This window comes from Sminthopsis crassicaudata, chromosome 4 (assembly GCF_048593235.1).
Source record: "Sminthopsis crassicaudata isolate SCR6 chromosome 4, ASM4859323v1, whole genome shotgun sequence".
NCBI lineage: Eukaryota > Metazoa > Chordata > Mammalia > Dasyuromorphia > Dasyuridae > Sminthopsis > Sminthopsis crassicaudata.
Window position 1 is genome coordinate 197,289,292 of NC_133620.1, and position 18,478 is coordinate 197,307,769.

The 18,478-nt window shown below is 38.0% G+C and overlaps 1 protein-coding gene across 2 annotated transcripts in view; it reads right to left on the reverse strand.

Annotated features, from left to right (window-relative positions):
- The window catches only part of SOBP (sine oculis binding protein homolog), a 218,910-nt gene that overhangs the window by 21,939 nt on the left and 178,493 nt on the right, over positions 1-18,478 (reverse strand). For both annotated transcript variants that reach the window (XM_074310160.1, XM_074310159.1), the window contains one exon: positions 1,611-3,653. In XM_074310160.1, coding sequence (XP_074166261.1) covers positions 1,614-3,653 — 2,040 coding nt within the window. In that variant the 3' untranslated portion in view covers positions 1,611-1,613. The remainder of the gene's footprint in view (positions 1-1,610; positions 3,654-18,478) is intronic.

Below are 18,478 nucleotides of genomic sequence, written 5' to 3' on the forward strand. Positions count from 1 at the left end.
TTCTCAGTTTTGGAAGGATAACTACCCTGATGCTCATTTGAGAAAGCAGACTTTTTCTATATTCTAAAAATGGGTTTAAAAAGTTATATGCCTCCCATGCCTTCTGTTTGCTTTCTTAAAAATGCTTATTTATTGTGTTGTTGTTTTGGGAGTTTGAGTGCAGAGTCTTACCACCTGATACTAATTCTCATCATATCGTAAGATCACAGATTCAATTCCCTAATTTTATAGTTTAAGAAACTTTTATAGTTTAGATGACAAGGGGATTTTCACAAAGTCATCCAGTTAGTAAATAGAAGAGCTGAGATTAGATTTCTTTCATGGGAAATTCAACTAAGATGACCAAGGAAGGACTCTACAACTTGCCTTTGAAAAGTGGGAGTTCTGATTATGAAATCAGCAAGTCAAGGTCCCTATCCCAAACTTTAGTGAAGTCGATGATCAATCGTTATTAATAAACCTGAGGACTCCCACACACCCAAAAACAATAGGGGAATGAAAAAATTATCTAATGGGAATTTGTTTTATTTTCTTCCCGCTTCTAAAGATCTCCTTTCCTAGCTCTCTTTCTTTTCTTGACTTTTACTTAAAGGTCAGTCACTCACTTTTTAGGCTCACAAACATAGAATCATAGATTTAGAGCTTAATCTCAAAAGCCATCAAGCCCAAACCCCAGACTTTGCAGACGAGGAAACTGAGGCTCATAAAATTTAAGCCACCTGCCTAATGTCACACACTTAAGACTTCAAGTTCCCTTGACTCTAGAGTGACTTCATTTTCCATTTTCCCATGCTGCTTCTTACAGCTTAACAGAGCCAGGACAGATTCTCAGCAAGGATGGGCTATGACATATTTAGGGAGGTACTTTTTCTTTTCCTTTCAAGAGTACTACCAGTTACAGACATGAACTCTGAATCGTCTATTGCCATCATACTACAGCCCCTTCTCAACAACTGGGGGTAAGAGAGAAAGCTATGCAGCTCTGAAGGACCACCCTGACTTTCCCAGACTTTCCCCAATAAAGCAAAGTGAAGAGTGAGACCTTCTCCCCCTTCTCCCCCGAGACTCAAGGCAGCAAGTATTTTCCCCAGCTGCTTGCCTGGCAACTGTCCGGAGTTCTGGGCAACAGAGTTTGTTCTTAGCTCATCTCTTGGACACTGCTGATGATCTTTGCAAAGAGAATACAATGACTATAATGGAAACTTGATGGCTTGGGAAAGTTCTAGCCAGTGGTGTGACTGATACCAGAATATAGCCAAGACGGGTGGGTCACAGGCTATTTAGATGACTCCTCCTAGCTGCCACCCCCCAACTAAAAATTACACAAGTCCCCCACTAAACTTTCATCCTTCCCTACAGAATCACCCCACCCTGAAGTGACTGGAGAACACAGATTATACAAGACAAAGACAAAATATAAATATAGCTATAACTATGACATCCTCCCCCATTCCTACTCTTTCCTCATTTTTTTTCTTTGTTGGATCTTAGCTACTAACACCTAGATCTCAGCCTCCGCTTCTGTTCACCACACAAAGTCTAGGCACACCTACAGACAGAGAGGAGAGGCCTTTGGCTCAGGACTGAGACAGGCCACGGGACCTACAAACCTTTTACTTATTTTGATTTCGAATTCGGAGGCACCTCCTTTTCAATGGCGGTTCCAGGTCCTCGGGCCCGGTGCTGAGCATTGGCGTTGAAATGATACACGGTGCAATAGCAGTCTTTTCTGCGGGTTTTGGCACAGGCTGGATCACGCAGCCTGTCTTGGGGAGCATCCGCAGAGCGTATGCGTGGTCCTCATCTGCAGGGTTATTAAGGTTTGGGTCTGTCTTATCACCCACCGTGAGGGCCTCTTCCCCCATCAGCTTTTTGCCGGCCTCTCCATCCATATGGAGGCTGGAAGCACAGTTGTTCTCCTTGACGGATTCCAATTCACTCACTGCGGGCTCCTCTGGCTGCTGGGACTTCTTCTGGGAGGGTGGCAGGGGAGGAGGAGGAGGAGGAGGCAGTGGCGGAAGCAGAGGAGGCGGCGGCGCTGGAGGCAACTGTTCCGGAGGCTGTTCCGCGCCCTTGGAACCCTCGCTGTTCTTTGTCCCGTTCACGATGACATTGCAAACCGCAACGCTGGTGGCTTCGAGTCCCGAAGGACCTGAGGGGGCCAGGGAGACAGGCCCACAGTGGGTTGAGTCACCACCAGGCAGAGTTTTTGGGTCAGCGGCATTGCAATTATTGTCCCTGCAGGTGCTGCAGTTCCTTTTGTCAGAGCTACCAAAAGCCATGCTTACAACACTGTTAGGTTCGCGTTCCACCTTAACTTGAGCATGCAGAGCCCTGTGAATGACATTGTGTAGCCGGGACCGATGGCCCACGGTCAGGTCTATCACACCATCCTGAGGACCCTGGACCACACTGGGAAAACTAAACTTATTGTTCACCGGGCTGCTGGACCGCACAGTCAAATCCACCACCTCATTCTTACCATGCTCCTGTTGGGCTGCTGCGTGACTCAATGACTGGCCCGAGCAGCCGGGTGAGGAGTCAGAGGACTTAGAAGACCCTTGCTTGGAGTCTCTAGGGGACAAGGAGTGTCCACTTGACTTGCCCCCCGCTGAATCGCTGGGTGTGTTTGGAATGAAGTTTTCCCCATTGCTAGAGAAGCCGTTAGGGGGCTTGGAATCATTGACATGAGGGATGGGGATGGGGATGGGGATGGGCACAGGCAGTGGGACGATGACGGGGTATGGCACTAACAGGGTCGGGGGCGGCACCAGGGGGGCAAGGGATGGCAACCCGAAGTTCATCATCTGTGGCATAGGCATAGGGCCATTTGGCATCATGCTGACGGGAGGGAAGGGAAGACTAGGCAAAGGTGCTCCAGGAGGGGGCGGGGGCAGCAATCCCGCAGGGTTCCCAGGCATGGTTGGCGTAGTGGGAGGGTGGATATGAGGTGATAGCATTGGCCTGTGCATAGGGCTGGAGGTGGGGCCCATGTTTCTGGGACCGCCCGGCGGTGGACCAATCCCAGGAATCATTGGGTTAGACAAAGGGCTGTTAGGGTTGGAGGCATGGTGAGGTGGCCCCCGGATAAAGGGAGGGCGGATCTGCTGCATGATTTGTTGTTCCATGAAGATGGGCAGGGGGACGGGCCCTCGGTTTGTCATCACCATGGGAGGACTCCGAGGTGGGACACCAATTGGAGGCACAATACTAGCAGGTGGCTGAACAGAAACTGGAGGGACATTTGGAGTCTCATTGATGGTAATGGGTTTGGGAACTGGTGTGGGGATTTTTGTGACAGAGCAGTTGGCAGTATCAGATGGAGAGACGGTGGTTGACGCGGATGGTCCGGGCCCTTGATTTTGGCCAGCTGCAGACACTGGGGAGGGGGCCTTCCTCCGAGCATCTGTTAGCGGTATATTCCAAGAGTCTGGAGTCAGCAGCTGTACCCCAGCACCTTCTGCTTTATTTTCGATCGGAGGATGTAATGTGCTGCACAGTCCAGCTGGAAGATTGGCCTGTGTTTCTTTGTAGAAAATGTCCATTTTGTACTGATTGAGACATTTTGCACTGCAGAACTGAAGCCTTCGCTCCCCGTCCCCAAAATCCAGGTATTCTTTTGTGTGTCTTATGTGCTTACACCAGTCACATACCTACAACACAGTAACAAAATCACAACAGGTGAGATAAGCAATTTCCTTGGGTAAAGTGTGTTTCATATTGTACATAAAGGTTCTTTCTTTCATACTCATTCAGGATTTTTTCAGAGTCTGAGTCTCTCTTCTGAGAGATAAGAGTCTAAAGTATTTAGATTTAAAAAAAAAAAAAAAAAAAAAAAAAGACGGGTAAGACCTGCCAATATTAACCCCATATATAAGCTAAAATCACCCTCTTCTGTTCTTTCTCTAAAAATGGAGTTACACCTTCCACTTTAAACATCGCGGACGTGGAACGTGCATGTGTGTGTGTGTGTGTGTGTGTGTGGGGGGGGGGGGGGGGGGGGGGGGGTGTCTGGGTGTTTAATTGGAGAGAGAAGAATAAATACACCTGCCCACACATTTTTTCACTTGTCAAAAAAGGCCCATAGTAAATGCAAATCTAAATATGTTTGGAGAAGAGGCCTTCTCCAAAAAGTTCAGTGGGCTTGCAATATGTCCCTTTACGACTCTCCTCCCGAGGAAGCATTTTTCCTCTACTGACTACATTCCCAATAACGTTGGACAGAGTGCACTACGTTAAGAGATATCACAAAGCACCAACAATCCTTCTCTCTCCTTCCAAGTCAAAACTTGGAACTCATCATGAAGTCTGTGTAAGGTTCAGTTCTCCCCAACTTGTGATGTTGCAGCAAGTTAGAAGTATTTTTTGAGCTGTTTGCCCACTCTCACTCAGTAGTCAGATTTCTTGGTGATATTTCTTGGCAGGCAGGCTTATTTAACAACTTTTCAAACATGAGAGAACGTTTTCCAAAAGTTGTTATGGCTTCCCCTACCCCCAACCGTCACCCTCCGAACCTCCTCTTCTCCTAGTGTAAGGAAGGCTTAGCCAAATTCATTTTAAAGTAAGGCTGCAGAACTAATTAAGGGCTGAAAGCTTTTCCCAATTGGAAATCACTAGACACCAAAGTTCAAAAAATAGTCATTCTAGGCTTCAGAACCCATTACTTCGGAGAAATTATTGTGATTTCATTAACACATTAATTTTGCAACACCATCAGTTCTCGCAGATGGTGAAGACATGATCTACAATTCAAATATGAGTCTTGTTTGCACAAATGACTTTCCTTCATATGGCATTTTAAACAAGAATTAATGAGTAATCTTGCCATAGCTATAAACAGATAAACAGATGTCAAATTTTTCAATAGTTCTTTCAGTGCCTTACTTCTTTTCTGACAGAATTTTACACACATATAATCTTTTTTTTTCTTTCTTTCTTTCCTTTTTTTTTTTTTTTTTTTTTTTTTTTTTAGCTTCATGCTCAAACTCTACGACCCATGGTGACTTCCAAGACTCTACAAGCATTGAGTTTGTTGATTGCACTTCTGACCATGTCACAATAAAGCAGTGTGTATTGAGTTTGTTGTTCCCGGAAGTACTATGCCAGCCTTAAGTTGCTTGCTGCTGGTAAGGGTTTGGCTTAAAAAAAAAAAAAAACAATTATTGTAAGTGGATAGCATTTAAAAGATGATTAATTTTAATAACGATTGGCCACATAAACAATGCAAAAACAACATATGCTGGGCATTTGATTACTCATCTCATTTAACTCTCAGCTTTCCTTGATTATAAACAGTGGTAGCATTCTAGTGAGTGTTTCTGTATGTGCTATGTATGTGTTTGGTGTCCATGTGCCTATCCGTATAAACCCACCCACTTCCTCTCTACTCTTTCTTTTGCATGAATTTTCGCCAGTAATAATACGCATTCATCACCACTTTCTTTTCAAAAGTTTCCTATTGGGTCTTTTCTATTTTTTTCTAAAAATTAAATAGTTCCTTGAAAAGAAATAGTACATCCCAAGTTACCTTTGGGAATGAGAAAAGTAGCTTTTGAATTGTATTTTCACAACTGCTCTTGTCACAGAGTTGGAGGAAAAAAATGAATGTTCAAAGCCCCTCTGAAGTTAAGAGACTTTGAGCATACTATTGGAGTGAAAAAGAATGAGCTTATTTGACAAATATAAGCAAAAATGCTTTAAAGATGAAGACCTCTACTGAGACTTCATCAGGCTCTCTAAGGATGGTTACACTATAAACAAGTACTAAATTCATCCTATGTATGTAAGTGCATTTATATTTTAGAAACCTGCTTATTTTGGCTATGGAGTTAACCAATATACACATGACATGCCATTTAATTTTCTTCTATGGAACTTGGCCATGTGTTATTGTGTTCCAAAATTAGGCACTCAACAAAAACCTACATTTGAAAATTACAAGATTATAGCAGGAGAAATCATTGAAAAATATAAGAGGGCAGCTATAAATTTAATTTTATATAAAAGAGTATTATTAATGGATGAGTTAAAGTCATTAAAAGAAAAATATATAGAATTTCTGACTTCCTTTTATATTATTTTAGGGGGTCAGTTATCAATATGAAATTTTCAGAAATATTTGGGCATTTTGTTGCTAAATTGATTTGCTGGCCTATAAGGGATTCCAAAGTCACTCCCAGTTAATCTTTTCTTCCCCAGGAAAACACTTAAGAATCTTGCTTGAAAATTTTTCTACAATTTATCTCATTTTTAATAATTCATATGAAAAACAAAAACGGCTATAGGCAGCATAACCAATCTATATAAAATGCAGATTGTCCACACATGCTTTGTTGGTAATAATAATTCATTTTTAGAGCATTTTAAAATTTACAGAGTGTTTTCCTCACAACTATCATATGAAGACAAAGCACTGTCCACACTTTAGAGATGAAGAAATTCAAAATCAGGTAGGTTAAGGGATTTGTTCATCACTACAGAGATAGTATCAAAACTGAGATTTAAATTCTGATTTTCTACAGAAGCTCATAAACTCATACTCTAGTCCAGTTGTCCATCCACTATTTCATGGCTTCTCCTGACGCTATACTCCCTTATTCATATCAACCATGGTACAAATAATGAAGAGCACAATTTTAAAATAATGCAGCAAGCATCCTGACTAGAAGAAAAGAGTTATGGTTATCAAACTAAATTTCTTCCATCTCCCAAAATGTCTTGGTGAAAATGACTGCCTACCAGACTGCCCTGAATTATCTCATTTCTGTCTTGTGCTCTGTGTGTAGGCAAGTTTATGCATACATATATATATATATATATATATATATATATATATATATATATATATATATACACATATATATAGGCATGTGGGAGCAGTGGGGGGGAGAGAAGATGAGAGAGAGAAGAAGGGAAGAAACAAAGGAGGGAAGGAAAGGAGAAAGAGAAAGAGAAAGAAAGAGAATGAGGGAGGAGAAAGAGAAAATGAGAGAAGATAGAAAAGAATAAAAAAGGGAATGAGAAAAGAGAAATAATGAGAGAAAAGAGGAGAGAAAACGAGAGAAAGAAGAGGGAGGAAAGAAAAATGAGAGAGAATGAGAGAGAAAGCATGAGCGAGAAGACAAAAGAAAGGAGAGAATCAAAGAATGAATGAGAGAGGAGAGAAAGAGAGAAAGAGACAGAGACAGAGAGAGAGAGAGAGAGAAAGAGAGAGAGAGAGGAACACATTTCCACCTCTTTATTATATTACATCTCAGGATACTGACCTAAGACATAGAAAAGTAATCCTTCAGTTTCAGGGGAAAAAATTTCTTAGAGGAAAAAACTGTCACTTAAGAATTAATGAATCCAGTCCAGGATTCATCATTTAAGATGAGGTCAATGAATTTATGATACAACTGGCTATATTACACAAGGCAGTAAAATAGAGCAACATCACTCATTCCCCATCAAACTAATGACACACTCTTAGTAATTAAAGATTTCTTCTAAGAGCCTGTCCTGATTACTTAAGATGTAGGAGTTAGGTAAAAGCATAGACTGTATATCTTTCACTTTAATAAAATAACATTTGCATATCCATGATATACACAGCATGTATCTCATAAAGAGCAGTTTTATAATCATTATGTTGTGGAGTTTTTCTACAAACTGCTTTAAATCTATAAAACTTCATTGCTTCCCCTTGCTTTTTTTGATGTAATTATTCAAGGAAGGTTAAAAAAAGCTTGCAGGCATTTTTAAAAGCTAAAAGGTAACAAGTACAGCACGGAACTAACTTGGCTCTGGAATATTTTTCTCCACTTAATTCTATTTCTTTTGGAATCTGGCCTTTCTTGTTGCACCTTTTAGGAAGAGTCCTAAACAAGTCCGAGGATTATATCACACTGAGGTTTTCTAACAATGACATTCTGGGGACGCAAGCAATTGGCAGATGTGATACTCTCATATGAGACCCACCTAAAATGCATCATTCCACCAATGCATAATATAAGGCTGGAATGACAAAAAGATCAGGAGAGAAACAAATGTATGTCTATACCATTGTAGCTTGCAGCAACAGCCCTTAAGAAGATTAAATTTACCTCCCTGGTATTCGTCCAATTCTAAACAACAGAATGAACATTTCCTTTCATACATTTAAAGTATTTATACTTTGGTGGCTGACTGCCAGGGTAGTACTTATGAGCTTGGTGGTTTGATATCATTCACCCCTTTTCCTGTGAAAAAAAATATGTGTGGCAACACACACCACTAGACTGCTCCAAAGACGTTGCATCAGCAAAAATATCAGTTGCTCTTGCTTGATATGGGAAAACTAAAAGACCAGGGCTGGTGGTTCCTAGAACTTTTTTCCATCTTATGTTTCCCCAGAAAAGAAAGCAAACTATTCACATAGGCAACTGAGCCTTTATTTTTCAATAAATGTCCAGAGGCAAGTCCAGACCACATGGGTATAACATATACATTCTATGAGCTTTGAAAGAAGTAACTTTGGGAGCAATATAATTAATCCATTAATCAGCTGTCAAAAGCATGAGAGGAGTTCATCCATTAGTTGAGCCTACCACTGCCCTCTGAATGATAATCTAGCATCAGGCAAGATTTAATTAAGAAGGTCTTTACTTGAAATTTTTCTTATCCTGAGCAAAGATATATGTACCAATCTAATAGGAATCGGATGTTAATAATCTCTTGGATGTAATCTACTAAGTTCCCCCCAAAAATCCCAAACAAACAAACAAAAACAACTTACAGATTTTTTTGCATTCTCTGAATTTGCTACATTGGTCACCTCTGGGAAAAGTTTTGTTTGTATGCCTTAGGTCTATCCACATGATTTCCTTGCTTTGAGGAAACTCCCTTTACAAATGCATATAAATAACTATTTGATCAGTCAATCAAACATTATTAAGTACCTACTGTGTGCCAGTTACTTAGAGTATTAGAGTCTCCTGAGTGACTCACTTAAGGTCATATAGCTAATCCATGGCAAAACTATAATTTAAATCTTCCAATTTCTAGTTTGGCTCTTTATCTACACCTCTATTTTGCCCCCTGGAAAATCATGCTTTTTAAATATATTTTAAGGATAAAGGCTTTGATCTTTTGGACTAAAAAAGTACAAAGACAGAGGGTGTAATAGAAGGAAGGCTACTCTTGGCTCCTGATGCCATCTTTGATGAGTATTAGTTTTGTGAACATTGGTAATCATAAGTCCCTCAATACCACAAATATCGAAGAGAATAAATTATAGGTGAGTTGCCCATCAGCATTAATGGAAGTTCCTTCTACCAATAAATATCATATTTAAACAAACAAGTCAATAAAACTATAAAAAGTACCAGTGGCATTTTGATACAGGTCAGGTCCAGAAAGTCATGAGTACTTGTTAAAAGACTCAAGGGTGGAAAGAAAAGAATTGGAATTGTATATTGTCACTGGGTCACTCTTTATCTATAACTACAGATTTTGGGAACCAGAAAGCAGCTCTCCACAATGACAGCAAAATCTCTTCTCACTGGCCCTCACACAAATTCCTATGTTTTCTTCAGACTTTGCATTAATACATTATCTCTAAAAAACCCCTATGAAAATGCATGTTTTCTAAGAGGCATAATATATTAGCATTTATTAACACATTAGACATGGATTAGTTTATCAGATTAGCTAGCTAAGAAGAGAATAGGATCCTAAGGGGAACTGAAAACAAGACAAGTAACTTTTAGTTGTTTGACCAGCTAGACTGGTAATTAGGATGAACTAGAGGCAGCTAGGTTCCTCTATGGTTATAACAGTAGATATGGGCTCAGAAAAACTCAGATCTGACCTCAGATCTGACCTCAGATAATTAGTAGCTGTGTTTTCTTATCTATAAAATGAACTGGAGACGGAAATGGCAAACCGCTCCAGTATCTTTGCTAAGAAAACCCAGATGGAGTCACAAAGAATCAGACATGACTACAAATGACTAAATATGGTTACTGGGTCTTAGGAATGGGCAGCAAGATTGGAAACAGGTGCCAAACAGCTCTCCATCCTGGAGTAAGGGAGAATAGTTGAGATGTCATAGAACCCAGTAGGCTTCTTCACAATTTGGCCTAGGATCACACTTCAGAGGACTCTTACTGTAATTTAAACTGAGCCAATGATTGTCTTCTTGCTTATACTGCAGTTTTTCAGTATGGAAGCAAAACCCTCTACTAATGGAACAATAGTAAAAGTGGGACCTTTGGCTCTAGGATGGGGTAAGAGGATTTTGGAAACCATAAGAGTAAAATAAAAATTAAAACAATGCAAAACCTCCTCAGTGAAATTTGCAGAAAGGTAAAAGAGATGGATGAGTCTAACCATCCTTCCACTTGCAAAAAAAAAAAAAGTAGAGGAAAATGCATATTGATCACTCATCAAATTATTGCATTAGTATGTATCATGGACAAACATGGCACAAGAATAATGAGAAATGAATAGGAGAGGTAGTAGACAATGGTAGATAGAATACTTGGTTTATTAGCTGAGAAGCTGCATTCCATTCCTAGCAACTAGATAAAGTGATTCTACAGATAGACCTGAGTACACATCCAACCTCAAACACTAGCTGTTAACACTAAACATGTCACTTAATTGCTCTCTGACTTAGTTTCTTCAACTGCAAAATGTGGTAAGAACTAATTCAGAGGATTGTTGTGAGAATCAAATGAGATAATATTTGTAAAATGTTTAGCACAGTACCTATGCTTAATACATGCTTTGTTTCCTTCCTTTTTACTATTTAAATGATCTTAGTACTTAGATGATCAATCATTTATTGTTTCTAGATCTCAATCTAAATTATACTTAGCCACAAATCTTCCAATGATCCTAAACAGTTTGCCACTACAGAAGCCCATCCCTTTTTAACACTATATTCTCACCATGATATCATATAACGGTGAATCATGAGACACTAGCATCTCTGAAGAACTAAAATGGCAAGTAATACAAAGTAATACAAAGAACAATGGAAAAACACATAGTGAGCATATGAAGGTTATAAACTGATCACAGGGAAAAGAAGGGGAATAAGCTTTGACGTAGCACCAATTAAGTGCCAAAACCTTTGCTTTTACAACATCCCTGCAAAGTAGATGCTGTTATTTTATTGATAAAGAAAACTGAGGCAAATTAATCTTTAAATAATTTGCTCAAGGGCACAAAGCTAATAAGTATTTGAAGGTAAATTTGAACTCAAGTGTCTTAGACTCTAGGCTCAGTGCCCTATCTACTGCACTCCTAGTTTCCACTGACAAAAATTACAGACTTTTTTAAAGGTACAGATCAATTTAAATAGATTTATTTAAAGCTGAAAGAGACCTTACACTTCATTTAGTCCACACCCATCCTGTGAGGTGAGGCCTAGAAAGGGTGACTTTCCCAAAGTTACACAAATAATTAGTTGCAAATAAATGGTAAAGGGATAGCTTAACTAAGTTCCAGGAAGGAAAAAAAAAAAAGCATCAATTCTGTTAGGTGAGGGATTGTTGGTTTTTTGGTGTTTTTTTTTTTTAATATTGAGAGTCTTTCTCTTCTCCCCTGGACATTGCCCCTCCTTCCCCAAGCCCAGTCTGTCTCTGATTCAAGCAAAGGCTTGATAAAACTGCAAGACTGCTTGAAATGAGTGTTAAATCCATTAAAATGAATAATTTCTTATAGTTTCAACTGCTGTTTGAATAGTGGGAGCCCTAAGCTGTACTATTCATGTTTTATTAAAAAACAGAGCAGATGAATGATCTGCTAGACTCATTAGACTGCAGAATCATCTTCCAAAGGAAGAAACAGACACCCTATTATCAGGGACATTTAAAAGAAGACTGGCTGACTAGCTGGAACAAGACATAGATGAACTTACAATTTATATATATATAAAGAAAATCACCAATCTCTCAAAAAATACCATGGAATAGCAGGATATCGTAGCGTGCTCAGTTTTACAAAACTTTTGCTGTATTGTTTAGTCCTTTCAGACTCTTTGTGACTTATTCTGGGGTTTTCTTGGCAAAGATATAGATGTGGTTTCGCATTTCCTCCTCATTTTACAGATGAGGAAACTGAGGCGAAAAGGCTTAAATGATTGGCCCAGGGTAAATAACTAGCAAATGTCTGAGGCCAGATTTGAAATCATGAAGATGAATCTTCCTGATTCCAAACACAGTATTCTAACCACTGAACAACCCAGCTTCTCCTCTGCAAAGCTGGAGTGGAGAACAAGGTTCTTCAAAGGATGATTTTACCACAGACATATAAGTGATACAAAAATTAAGGCATTCAAAAGTCAGCAAAATCCTTGTAACTAGGAGGAAAAATAATAATTAAGTTTAAAACAAAACTTTCCTCCCTTTAATATGCCTAATATCTGTAATGGGCAACAAGTTGAAAAGACCTTAGTTATAATCCTACTTCTAACACATCTGATTTGCACAACCACAAGCAAGTTATTTAATCTTTCAGTGTCCTAGACAAGTCTTTAAAACTATAAAGTTGCAAATATGCTGCCAATTTGTACTGGGAGTTCCCTAAATCCATAAAGTCACAGGTTTGAATCAAAATTGGTTTAGAATATAAAAACTAAATCAATTCTCAACTTGTGAAATTTTAGTTCTCAAATGAAGTTTGCTATCAAATTGACTGTTTAATCATATAGTTGTTGCTGTTGTTGTTGTGTGTATTTGGATGGAAGTTGGCTGTTTTGGGTTCATTATTTCTTTTGTTAAACAAGTTAAAATAAATTTTGGATCTCAATAACCTACTAGGGAAGTCTATCAGAACAGAAATCTAATAAAAAATTGTCCACATAAAAAAAAAAAAACCCTAACTATGAAATGAAGTATTTGTGACGTCTCCAAAACCCACTTATCTTATTCTTTTAAGCTAGATCCCAGAACTCTTGGCTAAGTTCACTAGGGAAAAATCCATCTCCTTCATTCAGTGCTGTGGTCAAAGCAGGGGCAAAGCTGGTGTAGACTTGATATGGAGTCATGTTTTGTAAGCAGCTTGAGGAAAGCTCAGGCTTGTTCTAGATACTAACCTAAGATTTTGCCAAAGCAAAGGGTGAGAGGTTACTATAAATAGTGACTACCTCCATTTGGTATTTTTTAAAGATTACTGACTTGGTCTTTGATTAGTCATATAATTACAGAAAAATCTATTTCATTTAGTTTGTGGAGATGCAGGTTACATTCATACAGTATTGGTCAAAGAAAGGGAAATGGAAAATTTGAGTCAAATAACCAAGTTTTGGTCTACACTGAGACAAACATCTGGGATCTTTGGCTCACTCAGTTTTCACAATGTCTGGCACTTAATAGTGCCACAGTCTAAAAAACCACAGAGATAATATATTACAGAACGTGACAATTAGAAGAGACTTTAAAGATCACTGAATCCAACTGCTTTCTCTGAAGTTTTATGGCAGCTCTTCTGTTATCTTTTTGGTAAAAGCAAATCATTGTTCTTCAGTTTTATTGGTCATAAAAAGAATCTTATGTATGCAAGGGGGATGGGGGTAGGAGATACTAAGAAATATGTTTTTTAATTAGATCTGTGATTTCATTGATTTTAGAGAACATGGAAACTTCCTTTATGAAGAAAGATAAACTAATACTCCGATATTTCCAGAAAGTTGCAGGGATATGCTGGACCTAATGAGAGAGTGGAGAGAGCCAGTTGTTAAATTTTCAATGTGAGCATCTACAACTTAGAAATTGTTAAATCCTATCAATTAAGACTTGATTTGTTGATTGTCTGGATTTAAGAAAGTGATAGAGAAAATGTCAGTAATACAGATTAAACTTAAAAGTCTGTCATAAGTATATATTTCCTTCCATCCCTCATTTAAAAAAAAAAAAAAAAAAAAAGGTGTTTGTTAAACATTTACCAGCATCCCCCTGCTGCTGATAGATCATGATTGTCCAGGGTCATACAGGATCACAGTTAGCATTCACATTCAGATCTTCTTGACATTGAAACTAGTTTACTATTCACTGTACTCAACTGTCACTCAACAAATAATTACTAACTTAAAATATTTTGGTTGAGTCATTGTTGAGTTGTTTCCATTATATCTTATTCTTTGCGTTTTCTTGGCAAATATACTAGAATAGTTTGACATTTTTCTTCTTTGGTTCATTTTACAGGTGAAGAAACTGAAGTAGATAAAGTTAAGTGACTTGCTCAGGGTCAGGTGAGTATCTGAGGCCATTTTTGAACTCATTGAGATAAGTCTGTGATTTCAAGTCTGGTGCTTTATGCAACCCAGCTGCCTCACTTAAAATATATCTATTTATCTGTCTATCTATATACATACATAATATATATATGTGTTTATATGTATATAAAAATATATGCATATAAAATAAATAATATATTTACACATTATATATATATGTGTGTGTATATATGTATACATATATCTAAAACACATAAAAGAAAATCTAGTATTTCTCTACCTTTTAATATCATTGTTTCCATTTCCTTTGCTCCACTATTGTCTAAGACAAAGAGAAGATTTTTCTATCACTTAATGTAATCAAGAGAGGTCACAAAATATAGAGGCTGATCTAGAATCAGATGATTTGAGTGGGAGCCCAAGCTAGACTACTTAGGAGATTATGTGACTCTAAACAACTTCTCTAAGCAAGCTGCCTCATTTGTAAAATAGAGAAGGTGTAGCACTAATATCAATGTCTTCTGTTGGGAGAAAACACTTTATAAACTGCAAACATCTTTATAAATGTTAATTATTACTATCATTATTATTATTATTTCCAGACTCTTTGCCATCTTGGTTTAGTTTCTAAGACATATCCCACTTTGTCAATGATTGTTTTAAAATGTAAGACTTAGAGTATTGAACACCATAGTACAAATCTGATCCTACCAATTTAGAAGTAAGGTGGGATAACACCTTCTGTGATATGAATATCTATTAATAATGATAATAAAAAGTAATACTTAAAGTGCACTTTGAGGTTTACAAAGCACTTCATATATCTTAAACCGTTTAATTCTTACAAGAATCCTGAGCTAATATGATACCCATTTTACCAGATGAAGAAACTGAGGAGGCAAAATGTTTTAGTGACTTCTCCAGGATCAAATAGTTAGTGAATGTCTGAAATAAGATTTTAATTTAAGTCTTCTTGATTCCAAGTCTAGCACTCTATCCATTCTTCTACTTAGCTGACTTAATGTAAAGTCTGTCATGTACGTTTGCAGTCATTTTTGGCCAGCCTTTCCTTTTTTTTTTTTTTTTTTTAACAAATACTTCCTATGCATTGTTTTCTTTCAGTGCCCCCTTCTTTATGTTTATTTTGCAAATAGCAAGTCAAGAAAGAATGGATCAATATATCAGATGGCTGATTCTTAATAGAATGGGATATTTATCATATATTTGAAAGCTGAAACCTACTTTCACTATTATCCTGTCTCAGTGCCAGTTTTTGATTCTATATATATATATTTGAGAATATCATTCATATCGTGCTTCAGGCAATGCAGCCTTTAGCATATTCCCAGCAACAATGACACTTCAAATATTAGGCATTGTGCTTTTTTAATTTTCATATTGGTATATACCACCCTTTTCTATCTGTCACTCTCACTCCTTATCAGCCTAGCACTTGGGAGGTACTTAATGTTTGTTGGTATCTTGATTAATTGGTCTCGAAGATTAATTTCTTTTTTAAATTTTTTGTTGGGGGGGGGAGAGGGAAGAGGGGAGAAAGGCTATTGGAGTTAAGTGACTTGCCCAGGGTCACATAGCTGGTAAGTGTTAAGTGTCTAAGGCTGAATTTGAATTCAGGGACTCCTGACTTCAGGACTGGTGTTCTATCCACTGCACCATCTAGCCGCCCCTCAGATTTTTTTTTTTGGACAATCTATTGTTGTTGTTGTTGTTGTAGTTCAGTCATTTCTTTATTCCCAACCATTTGGGGTTTTCTTGGAAAAGATACTGAAGTGGTTCATGTCCTTAGACATTACTGTATTTTAGTCCTAAAGCCTGTCCTACCAAGTTTGTACTTAAATTAAAATGTTAAGATCTTCATGTTTGTTCCCTCAACATTTGTTTGCATTGGCTTGTAAATAGCCAAGACTAATATATTATTCCCAACTTACTTCTCAATTATTTTCAGATCAGAAATACTAGGCACTTCTTGCAGTCTCTGTTTTCTTTCTAGATCATACCTGTTGTCTTTTATATTGCTCAGTTTTCCAGATTTATTTAGGTATCTTTTGCTATACCCACCTCCCTTGTAAAATTCAGCTGAAAAAATTCTTGATCCAATGAGCTAGTGACTGCAAAATACATTGCTGCTAGACTTCATGGATTATCTCAAAGTTCTGCTACCAAATGAGTCACTAGACCATTTTTGTCAGTAGCTAAATTGAAAATGTACCTGCCTTCCCAATTCAATTATTTTCAGTCATTAATCCTTATAAATGTATAATATCAATATTTTAAGAGGCCAGATGATATACTTATAGATTATTCTGCTTACCCATCATTTTGAAATTAAAACTTAGTCATATATTTTCCTCTTCATTTTAGTTTATTTTTCTTTGCTGTATTTTGGGGAAGGGGAGTAGGGTGTGGAATCAAATTAAAAAAAAATACAGACCAACTAAAGAAAAATCACCCCCTGCCAAACTCTACAGTATTTCCAATGGTGCACGAAATGTTTGACAGCAATGTAATTGCAATAATGAGGTGGTTTGAGGGCCAGGTGGTGGTTTTAAACTCACACAGGATGTTTCTAGCCCTAGGCCTAGCTTCAGGCCAGGACCACTTCAACCAGGCCAAAACTACCAATGGAATCCCTGTTGCTGGGTAACACACAAATGTGACATTTACTAGGTCCCTGAATAATGCCTTTCTCTGAGTAGCCAAAAGTACTCGCATATCAAACATGGGGAGGAAGGGTAATTTAAGATGTCAGTAAGTCTTTATGATTTAATTAAGACCTGAGAGACTGTCTAGGATTAGGATGGTTCCTCCAGTCCCTGCAAGGGATGCTCTGAATCCCTTCTTGAGAAATCTTTCCCTGGATTCCAGCTTGTAATAGGTCGGTTCCTCAGCCTTTGTTAAGATGCTTTGTATCTTTCTTGTTTGCTTGTATCTGTTCTTTTCTGGTTGATAGCCTGTGAATTTAGCAGTCAGGAAGTGCTAACAACCTGGTTGAAAACCAATGCTCAGCTAGTGTTAGCTTTTCCCCTTAGCTTCCCTCCAGCAACTCAGAACTTATCAGCAATCTCCTTATTATCTCAATCTAAACTCCTGGCTTGGATTGCCAAACAGTGTAGGCTGAGGACGGCTGTGACAGGAAAAGAAAATATATATTATGTATATATGTAACATATATATAGTTTAGTAAACATACATATGTATATATATATATATATGCACATAGTACACACACATAACAACTGGTATTTACATACCAATTTTCCTTCAACTAGTTTAAATGGCTGCATATAAATACTCCCTCATTAGTCAGGAACCTAAGTGTGTGATGGAATAAAGAGCCAGGTAATAACCTAATTTCAGAGATGAGGATAGCATTGGTTATATGGTCAAGTGGTCTCATAGTCAAAACCCAATGGCAGTGCTGTGATTATTATCCCAATCTCATGTCTCCTTGACAACCACAGCCCCTGGGGGACCAGAACAAAATCCGCCAAACAGTTTTATTTGTCTCTACTTTTCCAATTGGACTCCTTTTGCCATGGACTCAAGATAATTCTATGTGACAGTGACATGATGTCATAGCCAACCCAGATTGTAACCAAAACCCATAATACCTCACAGATGCTAAATTTGGTGGGGGGCAGGGACCTAGAGGAAACCTATTCATTCATCCAATAAACACTTAATAAGCATTTATCTTTTGAATAACTTTGTGCAAAGTCAGAGAGCTATCAAGGTATAGCAGAATGAGAGTTAGATGTGCTTAGGTCTACTCCTAACTCTGCTACTTAATATCTATGTGACTGACCAAGGTCAGGTCATTGTTCTCTGGGTTTTAGTATCCTTATTTATCAAAAAGGGGAGGACTGTCATAGATGACTTCAAAGATTCCTTCTAGTTCTAAAAACTACCTATGACAAGGTCTGTGCCATGGATTCCTTTGAAACCTATGGCCTCCCCCTCAGAATAAAGTTTTTAATTGCATACACAGGGTTATAAAGAGAATGAATTATATTGAAATAAAGTTTTCATAATTTTTTCTAATAACACAAATTTAAGGATCCCACAATATGAATTCCTAATATAATTATCCTTTAAGCCAAATGGCTTAAACCTATGGTATCCTTTAAGTCAAAAGGCAATTGATAGCAAAATCTCACCTCTTCCTCTCTTTATACCTGTGATTCACACTTGCTTTGTGCTAAAATGAAATATGTCTTTGACACCGACATAACTTTCAACACCTTCCAGATCTGA